Here is a 22,793-nt window from a genome sequence, read left to right on the forward strand (position 1 = left end):
CTTAAATAGTTTTAAGTTTAAACACGTTTTACTAGTTTTTGGATCCTTACTTTTTAAAAAGTATGTTCATCAGCTGCTTCTGACCTTGCAGAGATCATCAGAGCCAGCTTATGTACTGATTTCAAAAACCGGGGAAGGCACTTAGAAAATTAGTCTAAATGTAGAGTTCTCATACCATGAGAGTAAAACTGCTGCTTGAGTAATTTTTCAGTTTGACACTATTAACAAGACTCTAAAATGGGGTGGAGAGGTTGTACATTACCAGGAGGTTGGGTTATTTTTATAAGTGTGTAACAGTCGCGTGTGTGTGTGTAGGGAAGTCCTTGACACATCACTAGCTAATCAGTGCACTGGATAAATTGCTTAGGTTGTGTACTTGACAATTCCCTTCTCCTTTGTCCCCAGGATGTTGGATGACTTCTCCCATGAGATAGACAGCACCCAGTCACGGCTTGATAATGTGATGAAGAAGCTTGCAAAAGTGTCCCACATGACCAGTGGTAGGTGGTAGAAAATGGGATGTGACTTCTAACCCAGGGCATGAAAGCCACAATGGTCTGAAGTTTGAAATACGTTGTGTTGCTTCCTGGAGCTAGGGCTACTGTGGAGTAGCTTGTCAAGTCATGTTTTTTGAGAGTATGGCAAGACATGAAGTAGGGCAGTGTGTAAATAGCCAGGGAAAGATAATATGCTACTTGAGTATAGAGCCTGGCAAATTATAGTTCATGCTGAGACTTTTTTTTTTTTTTTTTTTTTTTAGCCTGTTCCTCGGCCTTTTTTCCCACCTGTGGATTTTTTGGTCATTTGTTACTGACATGGTGACACCATGTACCTTGGGACTACACCTGTAAAAGTTTTTGCATCGGTCCACTTTCCAGTAGGTTCCCTGCAAGCTTGGAGGATATTTTAAATATGAAGCAAGCTAGAGAACTTGAGTTAAACCCCATAGAAGTAGATAACTTTTTCCCCCTGCTGTGAAGTTCAGGCAGTAGCTGCCTGCAATGTACTTCTGGCGTGGCGTTTGGCTTTATGGGAGTTCTTGTTAAGACTAAAACAAAAGCCAGTTTGAATCTTCGCTTCAGGCTTGGAAACCACACCCAGCCACAGGAATGCCACCACCCAAAGGCGGTGGATTGTAAGTCTCAAAGGTGCCAAAGCAAAAAGCTTAATTCTAGAGCATAGGTGAACAATTTTCTTGGTTGGGGCCACTGACCTATAGAAAAATCATTCGTGGGGGCCACCCATGTCAGAAGCGTGGGGAGAAGGGGGTTGGATGCCACACCTCGCTGACCTGGCTCCCAAGTGAGAAGCCAAAAACAAAAAGACAACCTCTCTTGCATTTGGGATGTCGGGAGGGGGGGGTGCTGAGGCTTGCTGAGGGCTGAATCGGGCCCATGGGCCATAAGTTCCCCACCCCTGTTTTAGTGTTTAAGGGAGAGATTGTAGGTTTTTAGTAGCTTATTTGATAAGTTGCCCAAAAAACCCTCAAAACTATTGCTGTAGCAACTGCCTACTCAGCACTCATGCAATCATTCACAATTCATCTCTGTCTTGAATGCCTGAAGCCAGTAGTGAGCTCATGCATTCAGCTGGTGAGATTGTCACCTGAGAACTGAAAGACATCAGGCTGGTTTCTCTAAAATGCAACAGGAAACGAATGAGAGCTGCTCTAATCGTATTGTGCCCTTTGTGCTCCATCTCTTTCCCTGTGCTTCAGTGTTGAGAATGAAGACGCCAGAAAGAGCTTAGTTTAACTCTCAGCTGGAACAGTGTCAGATGAAAAGCTCCTTTCCAGCAAGAAGGAAGATGGAGTCTAGGCAGGTGTTACCTACAAGGGAAAAAAGAGCACTTCCTGACCCTGGAGGGGGGTGGTTTAAAGCTGGCAGGATACCCTGGACAATAAAAAACAGGACGTATGATTGATTGTGTGGGCTGACTTCCAGGAAGTGTCATTCCCCAGAGTTGTGTTCATTTATAAACACAATGTGTACACTTAGTCTTCCTAGATGTATTCTCTTCTCTGCCATGGCTCTCTAGAAGCAGTGGGTATGTTACATGGGGCAGACAGATACTTTCAGCCTGTCAGTTGTCCAGTTAGCTGGGGATCCATTGAAAATCACCAGCTGGTGCCTACCTTTGCAGAACTGATGTTCTGTGGGTCGCTGTCCATGGGCAGTAAGTAGCACAGACTCACATGATGAGAAGCGCTTCAGGCCATGTTCAAACCACAGCTGAAATCAAACGGTTGGATTACTGCAGCATTTGGGTTAGTCTTGCTAGTGAACAGCGAGCTGAAGTGACCTGGCACTTAGCAGCACAGACAGATGGCAAACAACTCACTTCGGTGTCCCCTCCCAGACACTGGTTTGATGATCAGGAAATAAACTTCCGTTTCCTTCAATTGTGAAGGACAGGCCTTGTTAGAAAGATGGCTTGTGGGAGTGTGTCCATTAGCGCCTGCACCCAAGTTAAGGGTCCAGTTCTGGCAAGATTGGGACCTGTGGTTGCCCTCGGGCGTGGCTCAGCTGGCTGCCACAGCCTGGAAGCTACGGTAGTTAGATGCGTGATACCGACAGTGCTACCTGTGGCTTTGCTGCACCAGTGGTGATGTGTGGGCCTAGCTTTGCCCACGTAGATATGGCCAGCGGGGAGCTCAGCATGACAGTGACAGTCGTTCAGTCCTGGGGGAAGTCTGCAATTGTACTATGACTCCAAATGCAACAGCTGCAGAATTCCCAGAGCACTAAATCTTTCCTTCCTCCTTTAAAGTGCATTGCACACTACAGACCTGTCCCATGGCCTGTTCTAAAGACAGACAGAGCGAGCCGCCAGCCTTATTTCCAGTGCTTTAACAAATTCTGCTCCTAAGATGCCACCCGTCTTCCTCCATTCAGCTTGCAGGTCTAGTGTCAAAACTGTGGTCACCATCCAGCTCACCTCAAGATCTTGCTGAAGCCCCAAACAAAGAAGGAAGTCAGGACCAGTTATTTTTAAGGCCGGGTTTGGAGAGACCAAGGTCCTGTTGACAGCTTTTTAAAAGGAGCAGTGCAGGTTTAACTTGTGCAACGAAGTGTTGCTTTAAAAGTTAGTCTTGCCTTCCTGTTGGTGGCCATTCTCTTGCTGATATTTCCAGGGTCCAGAAAGCTCACCAGCATGGAAGATTTCTGACTGCTTGCTGAGTAACTACTGCTGGTGCCCCTTTGCTTCCAGCTGCATTAATGCTGCTGAGGTTAAATCTGGTTCCTGGGATTCTCCTAAGGAGAGTCTGGCTGAATTATTCCTCACGTTGATCTAGTTTTAAAAGGCTTCCTTCCCTACAGCTTCTTTCTGGCTGAAACTGTGGCCTCAGTAGTGCAGTGGGGGAAGCGGTTTTCCTCTTCCCAAGGAAGTAGAAAACTAATGTTTCCTTTTTCTTCCAGATCGTCGACAGTGGTGTGCAATCATCATTCTCTTTGTTATCTTACTAGTGGTGCTTATCCTGTTTTTTGTGCTGTGACGGACTAACCTCCCTTGGACTCATTTCCCTGCCACCGCCCCCAATAAAAAAATGGGGAACTGAAACTTACTGTGTTCCTCCATTCTCAGAGATTTCTGTCCATGAAAACTTGCATCTGGACCTTACTGCTCTCTTCTGTGGACTAACACCTGTGGCATGACTCTTGCAACGTCCGTGTCTGATTCTAGGCCTCATCAGCTTGCCTGAGGGGAAAACAGAACTGATGTGATCCCAAATTCTTGTGTACCTGGGACATGCTGCTGTGTGGACAACCGGCCGGCCGCCTTCTTTCTCCGTCTACATGGAGTGGCCTAGATTTAGATCTAAAAGGGAACAGGCAATTCAGAAGGCATTCACCATTGTTAATATGTCCATCCAATCCAGGTGTGAACCATATGAAGTCTGGAAACATCCTAAGCTGCTACATATTCCCCCTTCCCCTTGTCAAATGCCACTCTTCTCAGATTTAGACAGAGTAGTGGTTCCTTGGCACAGTATTTCATTGACTGTTGGAAGCTGATCACCAGCCAACAGTGCAGCACTTCCAAACTAATAAAAGTTGGTCACTGGGAAGGAAGAAGACACAGGAGCAGCAGCGTCGATGTCTGTAAATGCATTAATTCATACTCTGGCTATTTTCACTCCAGTGCAGAGCCATAAGAGACAGATGTGCAGGGAGAGAGATTGCTTTTAAGGGTGCTTACACATTCTGCTTTTGAAAATACTAAGTGTTGGGAGCAGCAAGGTCTTCGACCCTATGGGATTAATCAAAGGGGAGCTATGGCTTGTAACAGCTGACTCGAAATCTAAAGTGAACGTGAGTCTGTACCTAACAAACGGGAGTGGCTGTTGGTGCTGCCTGCTAGCCTGATCTCAGAACAGTGGTATTGTTTTGACTTGACACAGTTTAAGTAGCTTGATCATGTTAGAATCATGAGCAAAAGAAACTTGCGAGACATCTCAGCAGAATCTTACATACTGTATATTTATGAACTATAAACAGACTAAGCTGCCCTGCCTGAAGCCGCTGTCAGTATAAACTGCAGCACTTTGTTTCACTGCACTGTTAGCCAAGAGTTGACAGACTTCAGGCTGAGGGTAAACTTTTTCTAAAGCTATTTAAATCTTGATTATATAGGTCTCAAGCCCACTGAATGATGCTTTTTTGCTGTTGTGTAACTGTATGACTGCCTCAGTTTAACTGCTGTATCCATTTGCAAGGGATTTGTCATGTTTAAAAATAACATACAATATTTTGATAAATAAATTTCAAAGAGGTTATATATGAATGATTAGGGCCATATTCTGTCCTTGGATGTGTCACATCCATTGACTATGAAAGCACAGGGTAGACTATGGCATACTAAATGCATATTAACACACACGTAAAAATAGGATGTCTTAATTTTTTCCCTCATCCAGTATTTTTTTTAGAGACTTTAAACATTGTGACAAACAAAAAGCCAGAAAATGCAGTTAAGGGAGAGACTCTACTTCATTGTTGTTTCCCTAATCACTACATTACCTTTGAATTGCCTGGCATTTCAGCTTTGTTTCACATGTTTGTTATTTAAGCCTAGGGTTTGTTTTTTTCTTTGTGGTGAATTCGTAATTACGCTTAATGAGTCACTGTTTTATTTAAAAGTGTTATAAGGAGTAAGGAGAAACATTCATCTCCTTGATCTCTGATGATAGAAGCAGCAACAATGGGCTTAAATTGCAGCAAGGGCAGTTTAGGTTGGACATTAGGAAAAACTTCCTTTCAGGCGGGTTAACCACTGGAATAAATTGCCTAGGGTGGTTCTGGAATTTCCATCATTTGGACATTTTTAAGAGCAGGTTAGATGCCTTTCAGGGATGAGAGATGATGCTTGGTCCTGTGGTGAGTGCAGGAGATTGGACTTGCTGTCTTTCAAGGTCACTTCCAGGTTCTGTGAGTCTAAAACGTGTCCGTACCAAAACTTGGTCTAGAAGGGCTTAACCTGGCAACGATGTTTGGGCGGAGGGGGAATGGGGGGAGACAGAGAAATAAACTCAAGGAGCTACTTTATACTGCAAAACTGATTAAAGGAAAAATAGGAAAGGGAGCTTTTTAATTGTGTTCAGAAAGCTTTAAGGAAACCAGGCTTTTCTTTGAAAGCCAAAAGTTGGAAATTGTTGCCCATGTACTGCAAATGTTGATAGCTAAAACAGCAGGCTGTTCCAATATTAGCCCGTTCAGTGGGTTCCTTCCTCAGGGTACCTTTGAAAGTGAGATTTCAGCTTTAATGAGATGTTTCTTTGTTCTACATTGTAATCCTAACTAAACTTACTGCTGCGTCGCAATAATTGTGGCTCTCAGACTAAATTACAATAACCCACCTACATACAGAAAATTGAATTTGTACGTAACACTTAAGTTGCAACATATGGAAAGTAAGCCTGTGCTTTGTCTATTAGTGCCTGCAGAATTAGGGAGAACTGCCCTCTACATTTTAGAAAAAAAACAGCAAGCAAATGGTCTGGTAGCACTTTATAGACCAACAAAACATGTAGATGGTATCATGAGCTTTCATGGGCACAGCCCACTTCTTCAGATGACCGGAGTTATGATTAGGGGATAAGGAAACTCGAAATAAATTGGAGGGGGGGGGGGGGGGAGAGAGAATCATTTTAGGTGATCATTTTTCATCCTTAAATGGGACATGTATTTATTTAATGTATCCTTATCTATTTGGGGGAGCCTCTGCCATACCGGCTTTCTGTATTGTTAACAAAATGCAGATTACCTTTAACCGAGAGTTTATCTAAACTATAAAGTGAATTCAGAATAAGATAGCTGTTCCTGAGTAACTCCATGCGTCAGCCCTTGTTCTGGAACAAGACAGCCTTGTTGCTATTTAGCTTTACCTACTTTGAAGCTGTAGACAAGCTCTGAACTACTCCTTGACTTAGTATGTCACCAATAAGTTACATTTATCACGGGCATGTTAAATTCTCTGCTTCCTCTAGAATCTGTTAAATTCTTGCTGTGCATGCTGGAAGCTAAGCTGATTTGCTCCATTATAATCACATTTGCATGTAACATCTCTTCAGAAATAACTTTTCAGTTGGCAATTGAGGAAGCTAACCACAGAATTCCCATTGGTGTAATAGGAATCTGAGGGCCTGACCCAGTACCTTTCAATGCTTGGCCCTCATCCGTGTTGCTGTTACAAAGGGAATTTGGGGCTGTGCATCCACTGCTGCTGTGTCTGTCACTGGAGAATATACTCAGGTGTTTTATAGTTGGAACAACAGCCGGTGAAATGACTAACTTTAGACACTTACCTCAGAAAACTCAGCCTAGATAAACCAGGGAAGGAAGACTCCCCACTTCTAATTCTATTTAACTTCCTGCTACTGTCTGTTCAGCAGAGGGCTCAGTGGTGGTAGTTCATTGTAGAAGGTGAGAAGAGAGAGATCTTTCCACTGATGACAGCTCCCCACTTACATTCCAGTGGGCTATGTTCTCCAAAGAATTTTTCATTGAGCCGTACAGAACGGCTCCTACATGTAAGGAAATTTTAGACTCTACCATGTTACTAGAAGCCTATTCAACTGTTGTGCTTAAGTGCCTGTCTAGATGGTGGTATCGCTGCTAGCTAGCAAATTCAGTGTCTCCAGTCCTCTTCTCCTTGTAAGCCTGCTTGTTCCTGTTGCCTTTTCACTTATGTCATCGAATGGTGGCACCCAATGAATCCAGCCACTGGAAATACTTAAATGGGTTTTTTTAATAACCCTTTGTTAGAAGTGCAAATATGTATGTAGAAAGAGAGAGAGATGGCTACTGTATTACAGTCGAAAATTCAGACTCTCTAAAGTTTGGGGAAGCTAGAGAGCGCTGCTGTGAACATAGTCCAGCCTGGTGTGCTGGATGTTAATCAAATTGCAGCACTTTCTGAACTCTGAGAAAGATCCCGCTACAGAATCTGGGCCAGTTAATGTGATGTTTTCATCTTGCCTGGGTGCTCAGAACATCCATACTAAGGCTACGTCTTCACTAAACGGAAGAGCAATGCTCCTGTGATCGATTTTTTTTTTCCAGCATTCAATTTATCAAGTCTAGTTAAGACTTGCTAAATTGAACTCAGAGGGCGCCCCCATTGGTGGCTGGTATGCCTGCTTCTGCAAAGTGTAAGGGAAGCCAACAGGAGGATTTGCTCCTGTCCGCTTTCTGCTCTGGAGACAGCAGGAAACATGAAACAAGTCACGTCAACTCCAGCTACGTAATTAACATCTAGCTGGAGTTGCAGATCTTAATTCGACCTTCCCTTTGTGTTGACCAAACTGTTAATGAAGAGGTCGTGGCTCGCTGGCTGTAGAGTTCGATGTTAATGCCATAGTGGCGCTAAGTCTCTGAGGAATGAAGGCTTTTGGCCATCCTTTATGGTTGAGCACTCCGTTATTTTTAACGGGGGGCGGAGGGGACCTGAAATGGCTAGCTGGGGCTTATTTGCATACTGTAAACTTTATTGCAGGGGTGGGGAACCTTTTTTTGCTGACCCACAGCAAAGTCAGTCAGGGGCTGCACACAAGTGGGAAGCAAAGTGAGAAGCCCGGACTGAGAAGGAAAAAGACGCTCCCCTCATTGCCCTTGCACACCAGAGCCTGGCGGGGGGGGCAGGCTTAGTAGATTGTGTGCTCCAGCCCCGAGGGTGGGTGGCAGGAGCACCAGTGCGATCTCCCCAATGTGGGGGGAAACCTTGTGCCTCGGGAGCCAGATCCAGGCAGGTTGGGGATGGCAGCCTGTGATTTCCCCCCACTCGGGCGCTGATCAGAAGAGCTGTTAAACAGCTGGTTGTGTTGTAATTGAATTTTCCTCAGAGGGGAACTAGACAGTCATCTCCAGTGTTCTATCTGGGTTAGCTTTGGGACAGTGCCGTTTCGTTCTGGTGTGGTTCATGGTGTAATACACAGGGGGCTTCTCTGCTCTGATTTTTAAATGTTCAGCCCTGGGCGTTACCTTCTTCAATCAGAGCAGGGAGTTCTTAGGCTGAGCAGAGTTTTGGTGTTAGCTGGGGCACACGCATTGATGATGTGGGATGCCAGGCACCTGGTAGCCTCTAAGTCTGACTGATGATGGAACACTGAATGGAGACATGGTCCATCACTGCTGTGACTGAAGTCCGTTCATCTGCTACTTTCCTTTTCTTTAGGGTGGGGCAGGCTGCAACCGACGGCCTTTTAGTAATGCTGTTTACAAGCAGAGCACCTTGTTGTACTCTCTTATGGCGAGGAAGAGATCATATTCCCCATGACCCTCCTAGCCCCCTCTCTCCATACAGGGCTTAGGAGGTGTGTGACTAGTCTAGAATCCAGGAGTGGAGCTGCAGTTGGTTGGTGATGGGAGAGTGGCTGAGAGTCCTTAGCCCTATTTTTCCCCCCCTCCATGACCGCACTTCAGTTCCATGTAATCTGCCGAGATGGTTTCTACCGTTTGTTGCGGATAACCTCACAAGCGCCAAGAGACCCACAGAACTGACCAGCCAGCAATAGTTGATGTTTGTTGTCACGCTTCAGCTTTCATTACAAGGAGCCATGCTTTGGGATCTGCAGCCTTAATGCATTACGTTGCAGCGGCCATGCTTCAGCTTATTCTGCACAGAGAACAGCTGGGAGCAGAGCCTGTGACAATGTGCAACCCCCATTTTAAAAAATGGAAGTGAAATTTTAGCAGCACCCTGAAGTTACAAAGTAGTGGTGGAACGGGCTTAAAGCAGGCAGGGGGAATCTAAGGCCCCCTGCTTGCCTGGATCTGTCCCCTTAAGGCTTCCTGCAGTCTGCTTGCCCCCTGCCCATAGGACTAGAGCACACAATCTACTAGCCTGAGCTGCCTATGCTCTGGTGAGTGAGGGGAATGGGGGAAAGTGTCTTTCTCCTTCATCAGGGCCACGCTAGTGAGGGGTTGGTTTGTTTTCTTCTTGCTTGTGTTGCAGCCTGACTGATTTTTCTGTGGGTTAGCAGCCCCCACTGCAAAAAAACATTCCCTACCCTTGGTTTAAACTGTCTCCCACTGCTGTACGGCTTTCAGGTGTGCATCTCCGTTTCCAGCAAAAGGGGGAAGGCAAGACAGAGTTCTGATGTAAAAGTGCAAAGAACAAAAGTTAGGGAAAAGGGCACCTGGTCGCAGTCTGTCTGCTTCCTTCCAAATGAACAACACAAAAGCACACACGCTTGGCGGAGAAGCCCCAGGCTGCGCACATGGAGCCAGTGGATTATTTCAGCCCTTGAAAGTTGTTTTGCTAAACATGTCCATTTGGATTTGAGATTGTAATGCAGAAGTGTTCTGACCGCAACACTGCTAGTGCTTGTGTCAAGTCAAGGCATAGAGGTAAAGCATTTGTGTGTGGTAAGCAGGAATCGATGGATAGAGGCTTCGCGCCAGTAGTCAAGGACTAGTGCTGCCAATGTTGTTAGAGTTAGTGCTCGCGCCAGAGCAAATGCATAACCTCAAGCCATGCATGGACAAAAGCCCACCCGACGATGGCACACAGTCCGTTGAGACATCCGCTTTCGCTTTCCAACAGGGACACAACCAACCCTCTCCACTATCCTCATGATTACAGTAAAAACCCTACGGTGCATAGGAGGTAGGCTGGCTAGTAGAGAGCAGGGGGGCTAGGTATACCAGTCATGATGCTGCAGGACCAAATGTTTGGCTTATTCCACAGTGCTATGGAAAAACTCACTCAGCTGTAGAGCCAGCAAACGAACTCTCCAACAGCCCCTCCTTAGCACAAGCAAGTCCCCCCTCTAACATGCAAAGTGGACTAAAATCGAGAATCCCTTCTTACTGCTTCCTGGCCCCTCCCAGGCCGAGATACACATGACAAACACACAGCTGCCTGGCTCTTGCTTGTTTTCTCTAGCAGTCATTCATCCCACACACTGCTCCATTGTTTCAGCCTTTAAATGCAGCAGGGAGCTGGCGCAGCGCTGTCCCATGCTAATGGTGCCATGGTGCAGCAGCTGCTTGTTCCATTTGGAGGCACCGGCTGCTCCCCGAGGTGTTGCTCAGAAAGGCAGTGCATCTGGGGGAGGAAGGTTATAAAAGACGCTGACTTACCCCAGGCAGATGTAACGTTCCCCTCCTCGGTGTGGGAGCCAAGGGTGCAGTGATCAGTCCTGGTGCTCCATGGATGAAAGTAGGAGCAATGCAGGCCAGAGTGGAAAACCAGCTGCGGAATAGTTGCTGGGTGTTGACGTGAGTGTGTTGCGCACTCTGGTGCTAGCAGTGGGTTTCTGCGCCAGAAAATCTTGACTCCAGTTCCCAGTGGCTCTCCATGAGATATGGAAGAGACACACATTTTGCTACAGGGAAAGGGAGATGGGGGTCTGGCTGTGGAAAAAGTGAAGTGGGTTGGTGTGAAGTTCTGAGCTGATCTTTATGGGGGAGTGAAGTTAGCGGTTCATGTCGTAGAAAAGTTATTTAAGTAGCGCCAAGCGGAGAAAAGCAGTTTCCCCTTATGTTCTAGAAGCCAGTTGCCCCTAAGGAATGTCAGGGTCGCTCCAGGCAGCTACGAAGCAAGTGTGTGCTTCAGCCAGCCACCTCCCAGGAGAAATGTTCTGGGTCCTGTTACTGATCTCCCGAATCATCTCGTTTCCCTCTGCCGGACCACTTGGTATTAAGTGGAACTCTGCCCCAAGGCCCACGGCAGGAGAGATTCTGGAGCTGGGGGGGGGGGGAGAAAGCTAGTCCTGGAAAACTTGTCTGCTGGAGGAGGTTTTGCCCTGTGTATAGGCCCATGCTGTGATCCTGAAGCACAGCAAAGCAGCTGGGCTGCCGGGATGTGAGATCCTGCTGTCAGTTTTCCCCTGAAGTGTTCAGTGAGGATTGACAGTCGTTCAGTCCTGTGGCATACAACGTGAGAACCATGGCAACTGTGCCCACGAAACTCTGTGTGATCCTACTGCTTAGTAGTAGCTGTTGGAGAGTAAGGATGCTGGGCAATAGAGCAAGGCCTGTGAGAAACATTTTAAATAATGAGCTGCCCTAGTCTGTTACAGCAACGGCGTTACTCTGAAATACCCTGGGCTTACTTCCGCGGCTGGAATCATGTTACCCTTATGAAAAGACCCTTTCCCCCTTCCACACCATTAAAGTGGCAATTCACTGAACGTTCGTCTCCTCTATATTTTTTCTGCTGGGGGAATGCCGTGGCACCTTAGGCCATCCCCAATGAGGCAATGGTGGTGCAGCCACGAGTAACGTGGGGGGCACGCCTGGAAGCACCTGGAGGAGGAGAGAGCCCTTCCTAGGCAGGGCTTCGGCACTGAGGTGGAGGGCTGGCAGCTCCAGGTCTGGCTGAACCGTTCAGTCTCCATGCCCAAAGCCGGGAGTGCTACCAAAGGAGCAAAACCCGCCGGCTTCTACGCTGTGGCCTGGCTAATATGGGCAGTCGGTCGTCCTGTGCCGGTTGTCACAATGGCAGCGGATGGCTACAGCTCTGGGCAGCTACTAGTGAGTGTGCACTTCAGCCAGCTACTTCCCGGGAGAAATACTCTGTTACTGAGCCCCCGCATCATCCCGTTTCTCTCTGCCCAGCCACTTGGTATGAAGTGGAACTCTTCCCCAAGGCCCACTGGGGGGAAAGATTCTGCCTGCAGAGCTGGGGCACAGAGGTGGCTGCCAACGGCCGGGCGCAGCAGCAGTTCCCTTTCCTCGCTTGCTTTCCTGGGGAGGACGGTGCCTCTAGGAATGTGCCTGGAACCCGCTCTGCACAGGCCCGCTGGCAGCTGGGGTTGTGCCCCCCACCTCGCAATCCAAGTGACCAGTTGCCAGACAGAGCCTGCAATGGAAATGGCAGGAAAGCTATTTCCTGCCATGTGGACCCAGTTGACCTTCCCTGAAATTGCAGCGAGGGCCTTGCCAAAACAGCCATCTGTGAGCAGGTGCTAGTGCGCTGGGGGGGAGTATTGGGGGGTGAACACAACTTGCCACCTGCTGTTCCTGGAAGAGAGGAGAGGTGCATCGTGCCAGGGCCCCCGCAGCAAACGCTGCTGGGGAGAGGTGGGGGCTGTCAGCAGCCACTGTCAAAGGATCCACTGCCCGGGAAGTCACTCGCAGCCTTCCCACAATGGAAAAGGGATTGTGCCCTCCCCTCTGAAAAAACTCACCGCTCTGGCCATTAAGAGGAGCAGAGTAGGGCCAGTGAGTCCTTAGCAGCCTTTGCAGCCTCGCTGGGAAATTCAGAACTGAAATATTCCACATTGCGCCCATAGGCTAGTTTTCTAATGCTGCTGGCTTCCTCCCGGGGGCGGGGGACAGAATTACGGTGAAGAAGGTCATTGGGCGCGTCTTTCTATTCTTCAGTCTCACGGTCAGAGCAAGAGCACCCCAGGAGCTAGCGGGAGCTACGGGAGGCTTTCCAGGGGGAGATCTAAGGTGCAGTGCTATGGATGCTGCTATGGGCCAGAAGCAGACATTTCTCTGACCCCACCATGGTCCCTAATACCGCTGATGAAAGGACAACAGCTGTTCCAGGGCAGGATTTGGTGTAGGTGTGGGGGGGTGTGGCTCAGTGTTCGGTGCTCTCATTCACCTGGTTTCTCTGAACTTCAGCTGGAATTGAGGGCCGCTCGTTCCCCTGCGGACAAAGCCGGATTCACCTGATTTTCCTTTGTCCAGCCTATCAGAGTACACTGTGCATCTTCCTGCTGAGCCAGCCGTCACACCGCCGGTTTCTGCATCTTCCTCTTCGCTTCCCACCTGCTGCTGAAAGGGAGCCCGAGGAAAGAAATTCCAGTGAAACTAACAGCAAGGCGGATGCCAGCTCGACACAGGGATAGGACGGGGACTTTATGCAGGGGATTACACAGAGCACTGAAAAAACAACGAGGAGACCTGTGGCACTTCAGAGAGGAACAGATTTATTCAGGCATAAGCTGTCCTGGGCAAAGCCCCACTTCCTCAGAGGCATCAGATGTCAATCTGTTCGTCCTTAAGGTGCCAGCGGACTCCTCCTCGTTGGTTTTGTGAATACGGACTAACACGGTTACCCCGGTGATACGGATCAGCGCGCGCACGGCAGAGTCAGCCGGGTTATGAGCCGTCGGTCCTGATGAGAGGCAGAAAAGATCACGTTCGCGAATATCTCTTTTGGCAGGTCTCCCACGTCACCCTAGGGGGCCTCGTTCACAGGTGCTGTGGGAGCCGTAAAAATGCTCTGGACGTGGAGTTTAATTACCTTGATTTCAATGCCTGATCCACTCCCAGCGGCGGGACACAGACTGGAGGAACGGCTACTCCACACCACTCCCGATGAGCTGGTGACTAGGGGGCTGGAAGCTGCCTGCTGTCCACCAGCAGCATGAGTTCAAGATTCTCCTCCATCAAGCAGCGAGGTTGCCAGAGCTGGGCCTGAGGCTAAATCCAGACCTGAGCTTTCAGTAAAGGAGGGAAAGGTGTTTGGATCCAGGGCTCAGGGCCCAGGCTGGCATCCAGTGCCCGATACCGTGACAAGTCAATCCCCCCACAGCTCCTGGAGTGAAAGTCTTTACATTCTAATTTACTTTTCAGGGCTTAATTCTCTTTGCTTTCCAGGGTTCAGCTTAGCAAGTGAGGTCATGCTGGTCACCGACACACATGCGCTGGCCCCGTTCTGCTCCGTCTAGGGTGCAAACTTGGCAGGGATTTTTTTTTGTAATTCCCATGGGATTGTCTTGAACAAAGCTGCCCTCTTAGCTTGCCCTCAGACCTGTATTTGGGGGCATATTTAGGTTGATTGTGTCCCGTGGAGGTCCCCAGTGTGTTTGTTTTCCAGAACAATGGGACAGTGTGCCTGGCGTTCTCAGTCTTGCAGCAAGAAAGGAAGCAGGTTCCTGTTTATTTCAGTGTTGCCAACTCTAAATGTTAGCGCCAGCCTCCCACTTTTTGGGGGTGCGCTGAAAGCCCCAGCTCTTGGTGGGAGTTGTTACAGGATGACCTTGGCATAAGGATTTTTCTAGCCCTCATGGCTGAAGACCAAAGCTTGACACTACGCAACAGAACCCTTTTTGGACAACCTTGTGATTTCTAGAGAGCCGGGGTTGGCAAAATTGGTGCCTTCAAAACAGCCGCACGTCCAGCAGTTTGCTGGGCTCTGTAATTAGGGATGTGACCGGGGCAGGGGCTGCCTTGGTTGTCCACCCCTGCCACCCCCATTCAATTAGTTAACTGGTTAAACGTCACAGTTCACTGGCTAACCAATCTGAATTAGAAGTGGTGATCAGAATGGCATTGCTCCCATGCAGACCGTCTCTGGCCCGGTGCTGCATCCTACCAGGAGGAATGGCAAAGCGCACGCACTGTACGGGCTTGAAAAACTGGTTTTCCAGAACCGCTGGGATCTCGCGCCCGGCTGCCACTCGGGGGGCCTCCTTGTCTTGGTGCCTCGTTTTCAGCCACCGCTAATCTCATCTGCCTGCTTGGATTTTGCTTTTCTTCCCGTTTCTTTTTTCTGCCAGCCAGTTTCGGAGTCGCCCCCCGAGGTGGCATTTGAACCGGGCGGGCCCCCTCTGGCGGGGGACTTTGTAGCAGCATGGAGAGGGAGGCGGAGGTGATTTGTATACTTCACAGGCGCCTTCTTCAGAAGAAAAGCTCTGCAAGCCGCCAAGCTATTCCCCCGCCCCCGGTGAAGAACAGCCAGGCAATCTGTCCAGACACCCTGGGGTCATTAGCATTGGAATACGAACTCTCCGGGGGCTGGAGAACAAAAGCCGAGTTACTCATCCAGGGAGTGGGATGGCGCTGGGCGAAGGGGAGGCGGCTGGGAGAGCTCAGGAAGAGCTGGAGCCGGGCAGGTGTCTTCCTTCCTTGGCTGCTGGCCCAGAGCAGTTTGAGGCCTGCAGTGGGCGTGAGCAGGGCACTGAGGCCTGCGGCTGTGGCCGGGGGATGGGGGGTGTCTGCCTCTGGAGGAGCAGACACAGCAGCGTGGGGGGGGGGGCGCCTGAACCCAGCTGGTTCTCTCCGGCTGCCATGGAGTTGGGATGCTGCACCGAGGAGGAGAGCGGGGCTGTGCCTAGCTCCTGGGGCTGCATGGAAAGTCGGCAGAGCAGAGGCTACAGGCCCCTTCCCGAGAGCACCAGAAAAGCTTCGACACTAAGAGACTGGCAGAAGGGAGCAGTCACACGCCGTGGTGCCGCCTCTGGCCAGTCACCGTGTCCACGTGTGGGCGGAACCTCCCTCGCACGTGCCCCTCTGGCTGCACAGCGCCCGTCCCCACGGTGCCCACCCACCGTCGGCACAGCAGCCAGCTCGCTGCACCGCCCAGCCCAGCAGCCTGCTGCTCTCTGGCAAGGCCTGGCCGGCTGCTGCCTCCCCCGTCCCATGGGATCAGCTGGCCGACCGGGGGAAGACCCTGCTCGCTCCCACTTGCAGCTCCCTTTGGCCCCGGCTGCGGAGCTGGGCTTGGCCTCCAGGCCTGCTGCCCTGGGGTCCAGGATGAACCCCTCTGCGGAGGTGGGGAGCAGCAGGGCCCAGGGCTGGGAACCAGGCACAACGGAGTTCTGGTCACCGTCTCCAGCCCATCACTTCAGCGCCTCAACAGCCAGTCACGCCACCTCCAGGGAAGCCGTGGGGCTGGCTAGCTATTGGAGGGGCCGCCGTTCCTAAAGTTTGAGCTAAGGGCCAGGTAGCTGTCCCTTAAGGGGCTGGGGGGCGTTACACTGTCCCACGCAGTGGCACTGGGACCCTCCCCAGAGAGAATGAATCTGCTCTATGGCCGTAGCTGAGAGCACTAAGCTCCAGAGGTCCCAGGTTCAGTTCCACCTGCCGGCACCATGGAAACACTTGGCCTTTGGCTCCCCGTGTGTGTGAAGGACAGAGCCGGTATCTGCTGCTCCCACAGAGCCGCCGGGGTTGCTGCTTGCCAGGATGGGGAGAACACAGGAGAGGCTGTTCCTGGTCTGCAGGCTGGAATGAATCCAGAACTGCGCTGCCAGTCCGAGTGCCTGTTACCTTCCCAGGTCCGGGGAGCACCCGCAGGCCGCACTGCGGGGACAGGCTGCAGCCAACGTGCTCCCTGCGACGTACCTTCGCTGGCGCGCCAAGCAGCCTGGGCCAAAAGAAGCCCAACGTTAACCAACCTCCAGCCGCCCGGCCGTGTGGCTCGCGAGGGACGTCCCTCTCCTCAGCTGGGCAGGGTGCGCCAGCACCTCCTGTGGGTCGCTCAGCACTTCTCACAAGGAGACCTTCACTCGGGATGGCTTGCCAGCCGTCCCAGCCACTCTGCCCCGGGGCTCCGGCCGCCTGTCGTCCTGGAAACGCGGCCTGCAGTGTCAGGGCCTTTTTGGTGAGGGATAAAGCCAGCAGGAAGGGGCGTCTCCTCCTGACGAGGGGCGGTTCTGCTTGGGGGAGCACGGGGTGACTTCCGAAATTCAGGGCTTTCCACCCCCGAGTTCAAAGCCCCTGTACAGAGGGAAGCGGAGCAATGGAGGGGGTGCAATTGTCCTGCTCTCTCCAGCCAGCCCTCCAGCACAGAACCCAGACACCGCCTCGCTGTGGTTCTGAAGGAGGCGGCACGACCCCCATTTTACAAGATGGCCCTTTGCAGCTCCCCTGGGAACGTGCAGCTGGGGGGACACGCTGCCTGGCGGAGCAGCTGCTCCTGCTCGGAAGCCCCAGCGGCCGCCTGCACAAACCGCTCAGCCGGCCTTGCCAGCGGCGGGAGCATGAGGGTTAACCCAGGCGGCTGGCCCCAGGGACAGCCACATAGCGGGTCCTTTCAAGAGGCGGCCCCTGGAGCCCCAAGCTCTCCATCTGCCGCCACCACCCTCCGGCCGTGACCTCGGCTGGCCGTCCCCCTTGTGCTCGCCTCTCTGGGCTAATGGTCATTTTGGGAGGGGACGGGGGAACGGCTCCAAGCTCTGGGGGAGCCAGACACTGCTTTGCTGCCGGTTTTCTTAGTTATTTAATACACGCCTAGAGCTAAGGCGCCGCCTCCACTGGGCCCCCGCTGAGACAGAGCAGGGCTAGCTCTCTTCCCCCCTCCCCGGGCACCAACTGGGACCCAGGCAGGGCCAGCCAGGGCTAAGGGAGGCAGCATCCAGGCTCAGCCTAGCGGGTCCCTCTCCCTGGGGCGAGTTGTGACAGGGAAGCCTGTCCAGTGTGAACTGGCCAAGCCCTGAGCCAGCCACTATCCAACCAGGCCTGGGGGGAACAGCTTCCCCTCCCCTCCCGGGAAGGGTGTTCCCTGGCCGCTGGGACAGGCCTCCTTGGGGAGAGTGGGGCGGGGAGGGCTGGACCCACAGAGCAGGTGCACTCCCATAACAAGGTAAGTGAAAACTACCAGTAGGGAGGAGGGGCAGAAGTGCCTTCCGGCAGAGCAAAGGCCCCAGACGTGATGGGGGGAGTGAAGGCCCAGGAACAGGTAGGACAGCCGGAGTGGGAGTGTGTACGTCACAGCATATGCCGCACGCAGGGGCAGAGTTAAGGTTAGGAGGAGCAATTTGCTTAGAACTTCCCCTCTTTTCCCAAGTCCTCCGATTTGCCAGCAAAAGAGCAAAGCAGATCGTTTGGTTACTTCCTCCATCGCTCCCTGCGCGCAAAGCTTCTCCTTTTCTGGCTTTCCACCCCCAGTTCCCTTTCCTGGGCTGGCTCCTCCTCTCTCCAGCCCTGCTTTTAAGCAGCATCCCCTTACATTGGTTCACAATGTACCGCAGCCCTGACCCCTTCCCCTGGCTCACCCCATGCAGTTCCAGGGACCTTACTTTGCTGGTTCTAGGGTGCCAGGCAGAACCGTCACATCCGCACACGACTAACGACCCCAGTAAGTTCCTTGCCCCACGTGTCCCCCCATTTGGGCTCAGCTGAGAGGTCTCCAAGCCCCCAGCTCGCATTCCCTCTGCTCAGGCCACATGGAGCTGCCAAACCGGCTGCCAGTCACCTGGCTTTTCTGCGGGACTTGCCCCAGCTCCGGTTGGACTCCGGTTTCCAGACATTAACCGTGTGGAGTTGCCAGACCAGCCTCTGGCAGAGGCAGTTTAATGCTCAGCGCCGAGGTACTGCAGGCAAGTCGGCTCATCCCCAAACACTCACTCCACAACCCACGTGACAATCTTCCTGCTGCTGCAGCCTCCCCCCCCTCCCTCCGTGAGGCTGGAGCCCTGCCCACCACTCTGCTGTCCTGCTCCCCTCCCTCCAGATCCACGGACCCCAGCTCCACATCCACCCCCCAGCCAGAGGCCCTCCACAGCTGCGGGATGGCTTTTTGACAGACCCCGACTGGCTGCTCCTCCCTGCGGCCCATCTTATCCCTCCCAGTGCTGTGTATCCCGACCAGCACCGGCCGCATGCCCCTCCCAGGGCACCGGACAGCCCTTCCTGCCCGCCCCCACTCAGTAACTCAGGGCCAGGGGTGGGGAGCGTCCACTGCAGATTTTTAATAACTTAAGAGAAACAGTGATGCCCGGACAGAGGTTTCCAGCCCTGTGGAAACGGGCCCCTCCCCAGGCCGAGCGGGTCCCGTCAGCGCATCCGGCAGGTCCCTTATTTCGCCTGCGTGAGTGAGCTCAGCCGGGCCATGGGCCTTCATCACAGGCGGGCTCTCGGGAGCCAGGGAGCGCTCAGCGGCTCCGCGACTGGAACAGGCCTGACTGCCCCCAGGGCACAAGGCAGACCCGGCGAGAGGCAGCACCGTGCCGGCGCTCCGAGCTGAACATACAGCTGCTGCCAGGTCCCCACCACAGAGCCTCATGGATTGGGCAGCGCCCCTGCTGTCTGGCCACTGGGAACAGCCAGGATTGAGCCGGTAAGGAGGAGGAGGGGGGCAGAAATAAGCCCCCCCCCCCCCCCCCCGTCCAGCCCAAGCTGTCAAATGCGGGAGAACAAAATATTGCACAGAAAGTCTGGCCTCCGAACACTGCAGTCCCCCAGCTGTCTGCCTGCGGAGTCAGGCCTCGGTCCTGTCACAAGGCCTCTCCTCACAGCGGGAACTGGGCTCTGTGCCTAGGGCTCTGGCCCCACAGGCATCCCCAATGTTCATCAGCAAGGCCTCTGAGCACCGCGGTGCACCGGGTTTCCCAGGGCCACTCACAGGCCCTGGCCTCCTCCACGTTACCGCCGGGCAGGTCTCTGCTTGAGCACGCGGAGGGACAGGGCGTCGGCCCGGGACAGCAGCTCGTTGAGGTGGGCCAGGCCGAGCCTGGTGACCTTGGCGCCGTTCACCTCCAGGATCTCATCCCCCACGCCTAGGAGCCCTGCGTACAGCTTGGCTGTGCTGGCGTCGGCCATTTCCTGGACGTAGATGCCTGCAAAGCAAAGGGAGAGCGCGCTCAGTGTCCCAACCAGGCGCAGCTTCCTAGAACCAGCAGCCCGCACCTACTCCTGCCCTTCCTCGGTCACCAGCGCCACCCCCTCTGCGCCTCCCGCAGGAGCACTGGGCCTCCTGCCAAGCAGAGCCAGGCGTGCTACGGCCAGCTCCCCGGGGAGCAGAGGCCGGGAAGACAGACCGGGGGAAGCTCTGTGGCCAGACCTGTACGGAGAAGGGACATTCTCCCGGCACACGAGGAGAGGATTTCGCCTGGACGACAGTGAGGGCAAGGCCTCGCTCTTCCTGTGCTTGCACAATGGGAGCTCTGGGCAGCACAAGAGAAGCCGGCTCTATGCGACGCACTCACCCTCCGCATGTGCAACGGACTCAGCTGCTTCGCCTGTCAGACCTTCCTGCTCACGCCATGTTGCTCAGCGCGCCAGGCTCCGAGAAGCCAGGATCCGGAGCAGCATCCCTCACCCCCCGGTGCACCAGGCCGCAGAGGGAAGGTCGCAACTGCTCCATCGGTGAGAGGAGCCAGAGGGGCTTAGGCCTCAGACTGTAGGACCATCGATCTCTGCCTGCAGGCCACACGTTGGCCGCTTGGAGTCCCCAATGGTCCGTACACCGTGCATCGCCCCCGTGCAAACACACCCCAAACGTGCAACGTGACGGGGGAAGCAAGCAGCAAAACACTCGCACAACAACAGACGAGGGAGGAGAAACATGAAAACCGCCGCGCCCCCCAGGAGCAGCAGTGCGCTCACCCCCGGTGCTCACAACCGCACCGCTCCAGCCTGCCAGGGGAGCTCCACCACAATCAACCACCCTGCTGAAGGAAAGGGGCTCTGGCCTGGGGGCAGGCTGAGACCTGCCTGGCCTGCTTTAAAGGGCTCCTCAGCCGCTGGGCGATGCGAGCCCTTAACCCTTTCCTTCTCTTTCCACAGGGGGCTCCTGGTTTGGACTCTCAGCTGCAGGGGGCAGAAGGAGCTACCCCCGGAGCCCAGGGCGGTTAGGGTCGAGGCACCTGGCAGCAAGGGCACCATGTGGAGGCTCTGTAGCCTCTTCTAAAGTTTGAACCCCTGGGTTGCATCCTTGAGGTCTGCTTAAAGCTCCAGAGGCAGCTCTACACTGCAGGGAGTTTGTGCTGCTCCCAGCTTTGCCTTAGGGGCAGGGAGTTTGTTTATATGCAGAGGGAGGCAGAGTGATTAAAACAACAATAGGCCGGGCATGCAAGTCACTGAAAGATCCTTAGATGAAGATGAAAAAATAGCCAGGCGCTCCACTTAAAAAATAGAGGGGGGGGGGGGAGAGGAGTAGGAAAAAAATAGCGGCATGCTCCCGGGGTCTGCACTGGGACCACGGCCACTCAACTTGAAGAAGGGGTAAATGGTAAGGTGGCAAAATTTGCAGACGATAGAACGTAACTCAAAACCGTTCTCTCCAAAGCTGACTGCAAAGAGTTACCAGGGGATCTCACAAAACTGGCAGATTGGGCAACACAAGGGCAGACAGAGCTTTGCCCACCAAAGCTTACGCTCCAACACTTCGGTTAGTCTATAAGGTGCCACAGGACTCCTCGCCGCTTTTGCAGATTCAGACTAACACGGCTGCCCCTCTGATACACGAGGGCAGATGGAATTCAGTGGCGATAAACGTGAAGTGGTGCACATGGGAAAATATCCCACCTATACGTACAAAGTGATGGGGTCTAAAATAGCTGTTCCCACTCCACAACAGATCTTGGAATCACTGTGGACAGTCCCCCGAAAACATCTCAATCTAAAAAGCTAATGGACTATTGGGAATCTTTCGGGAAGGAACAGATAAGACAGAAAATATCATATTGCCTCCTCAAAGTCATGGCATGCCCATATCTTGAATACTGCATGCAGATCTGGTCAACCCATCTAAAAAAAAAGATATATTGGATTTGGAAAAGGAACGGGAATAATTAGGGGCTAAGAAACAGCTTCCATATAAGGAGAGATTAACAAGACTGGGACTCTTCAGCTTGGAAAAGAAATGACCGAAGAGCGGGGGATATGTTATAGGTCCAGAAAATCACGAGTGTGGAAAAACAGAATCAGGAAATGTTATCTACTCCTTCACTAACATAGCACAGGAAACTGACCCAGTGACAATGACAGGCACCACATTTAAAACAAATAGAACTTGTTTCTTCAGTCAACCTGTGGAACTCTTTGCCTGGGGATGGTGGAAAGGCCCAAACTGCAAGAAGGTTCCAATTAGAACAAAATAAGTTCAAGGAGGGTAGGGCCAGCAATGGCTACTAGCCAGGATGGGCAGGGATGGTGTTTCTAGCCTGTTTGCCAGAAGCTGGGAATGGGCGACAGGCAATGATGGCCTCTTATGGTCATGCCTTCTGAAACACCTGGCATTGGCCACAGTCTGCAGACAGGACACTGGACTGGATGGACCTTTGGTCTGACCCAGTCTGGCCGTTCTGATGTTCGTATATAGAACCCAAATGTATCTGCCCCCTGCTATAGCCCATTATACTCCGCTCCCCTGCTAGAGCTGAGACACACCAGGAGTCCCTTAAGTGACTTCCCACATCAGAATATTTCAGCGTTAGAACTGGGTCTAATGTTTGTTTAATTGTATTGACTATAGGAATTAGACACAGTGCTCCTGTCCACTAATTGCTAAGTTACTGGCCAAAAAACTACGGTTTTCAAGTGCCTTAGTAGCTCCTGTGTGTGTGGGAGGGCTGATGGGGTCCATACCTGCTTCCTGATTTGTTTGGCTTGTACTGCACATACTCAGTAACACTGCTGAGGCGGCCATCCTCAGTCTGCCTCCCCCATGCCCTCATCCCCCCACCCAATCACGCATGTACAGGTCACTCTCCCCCCCCCCCCCCCCACACCCCAACATCTGAAATGGCGGCCCTGCCCGGCCGGACGTCTCACTGGACCCGCTGTGGGGATAAACCCCGGCATCAGGCCTGCCGAGCTAGCAGGGCAGGGAGCTCCCTACACATCTTCAGTGAAACACAGTGTCCAAAGTCAAGGCTGGCTAAG

The 22,793-nt window shown here is 52.4% G+C and overlaps 2 protein-coding genes across 5 annotated transcripts in view; one reads left to right on the forward strand and one right to left on the reverse strand.

Moving 5' to 3' along the window:
- Nucleotides 1-22,793, forward strand: part of STX6 (syntaxin 6) — a 59,885-nt gene that overhangs the window by 17,577 nt on the left and 19,515 nt on the right. The window contains exons 7-8 of one of the 3 annotated variants that reach the window (XM_075936814.2): nt 406-500; nt 761-1,919. In XM_075936814.2, coding sequence (XP_075792929.1) covers nt 406-500; nt 761-822 — 157 coding nt within the window. In that variant the 3' untranslated portion in view covers nt 823-1,919. Of the gene's footprint in view, nt 1-405; nt 501-760; nt 1,920-3,419; nt 4,779-22,793 lie in introns of those variants that run through there. The other 2 variants (XM_075936813.2, XM_075936815.2) reach the window with 2 other exon arrangements.
- Nucleotides 18,854-22,793, reverse strand: part of KIAA1614 (KIAA1614 ortholog) — a 33,036-nt gene continuing 29,096 nt past the window's right edge. For both annotated transcript variants that reach the window (XM_075936809.2, XM_075936808.2), the window contains one exon: nt 18,854-19,744. In XM_075936809.2, the coding sequence (XP_075792924.2) occupies nt 19,551-19,744 (194 nt within the window). In that variant the 3' untranslated portion in view covers nt 18,854-19,550. The remainder of the gene's footprint in view (nt 19,745-22,793) is intronic.

The sequence above is a fragment of the Pelodiscus sinensis genome, chromosome 9 (assembly GCF_052426305.1).
Source record: "Pelodiscus sinensis isolate ZL-2025 chromosome 9, ASM5242630v1, whole genome shotgun sequence".
In the NCBI taxonomy this organism is placed as follows: domain Eukaryota; kingdom Metazoa; phylum Chordata; order Testudines; family Trionychidae; genus Pelodiscus; species Pelodiscus sinensis.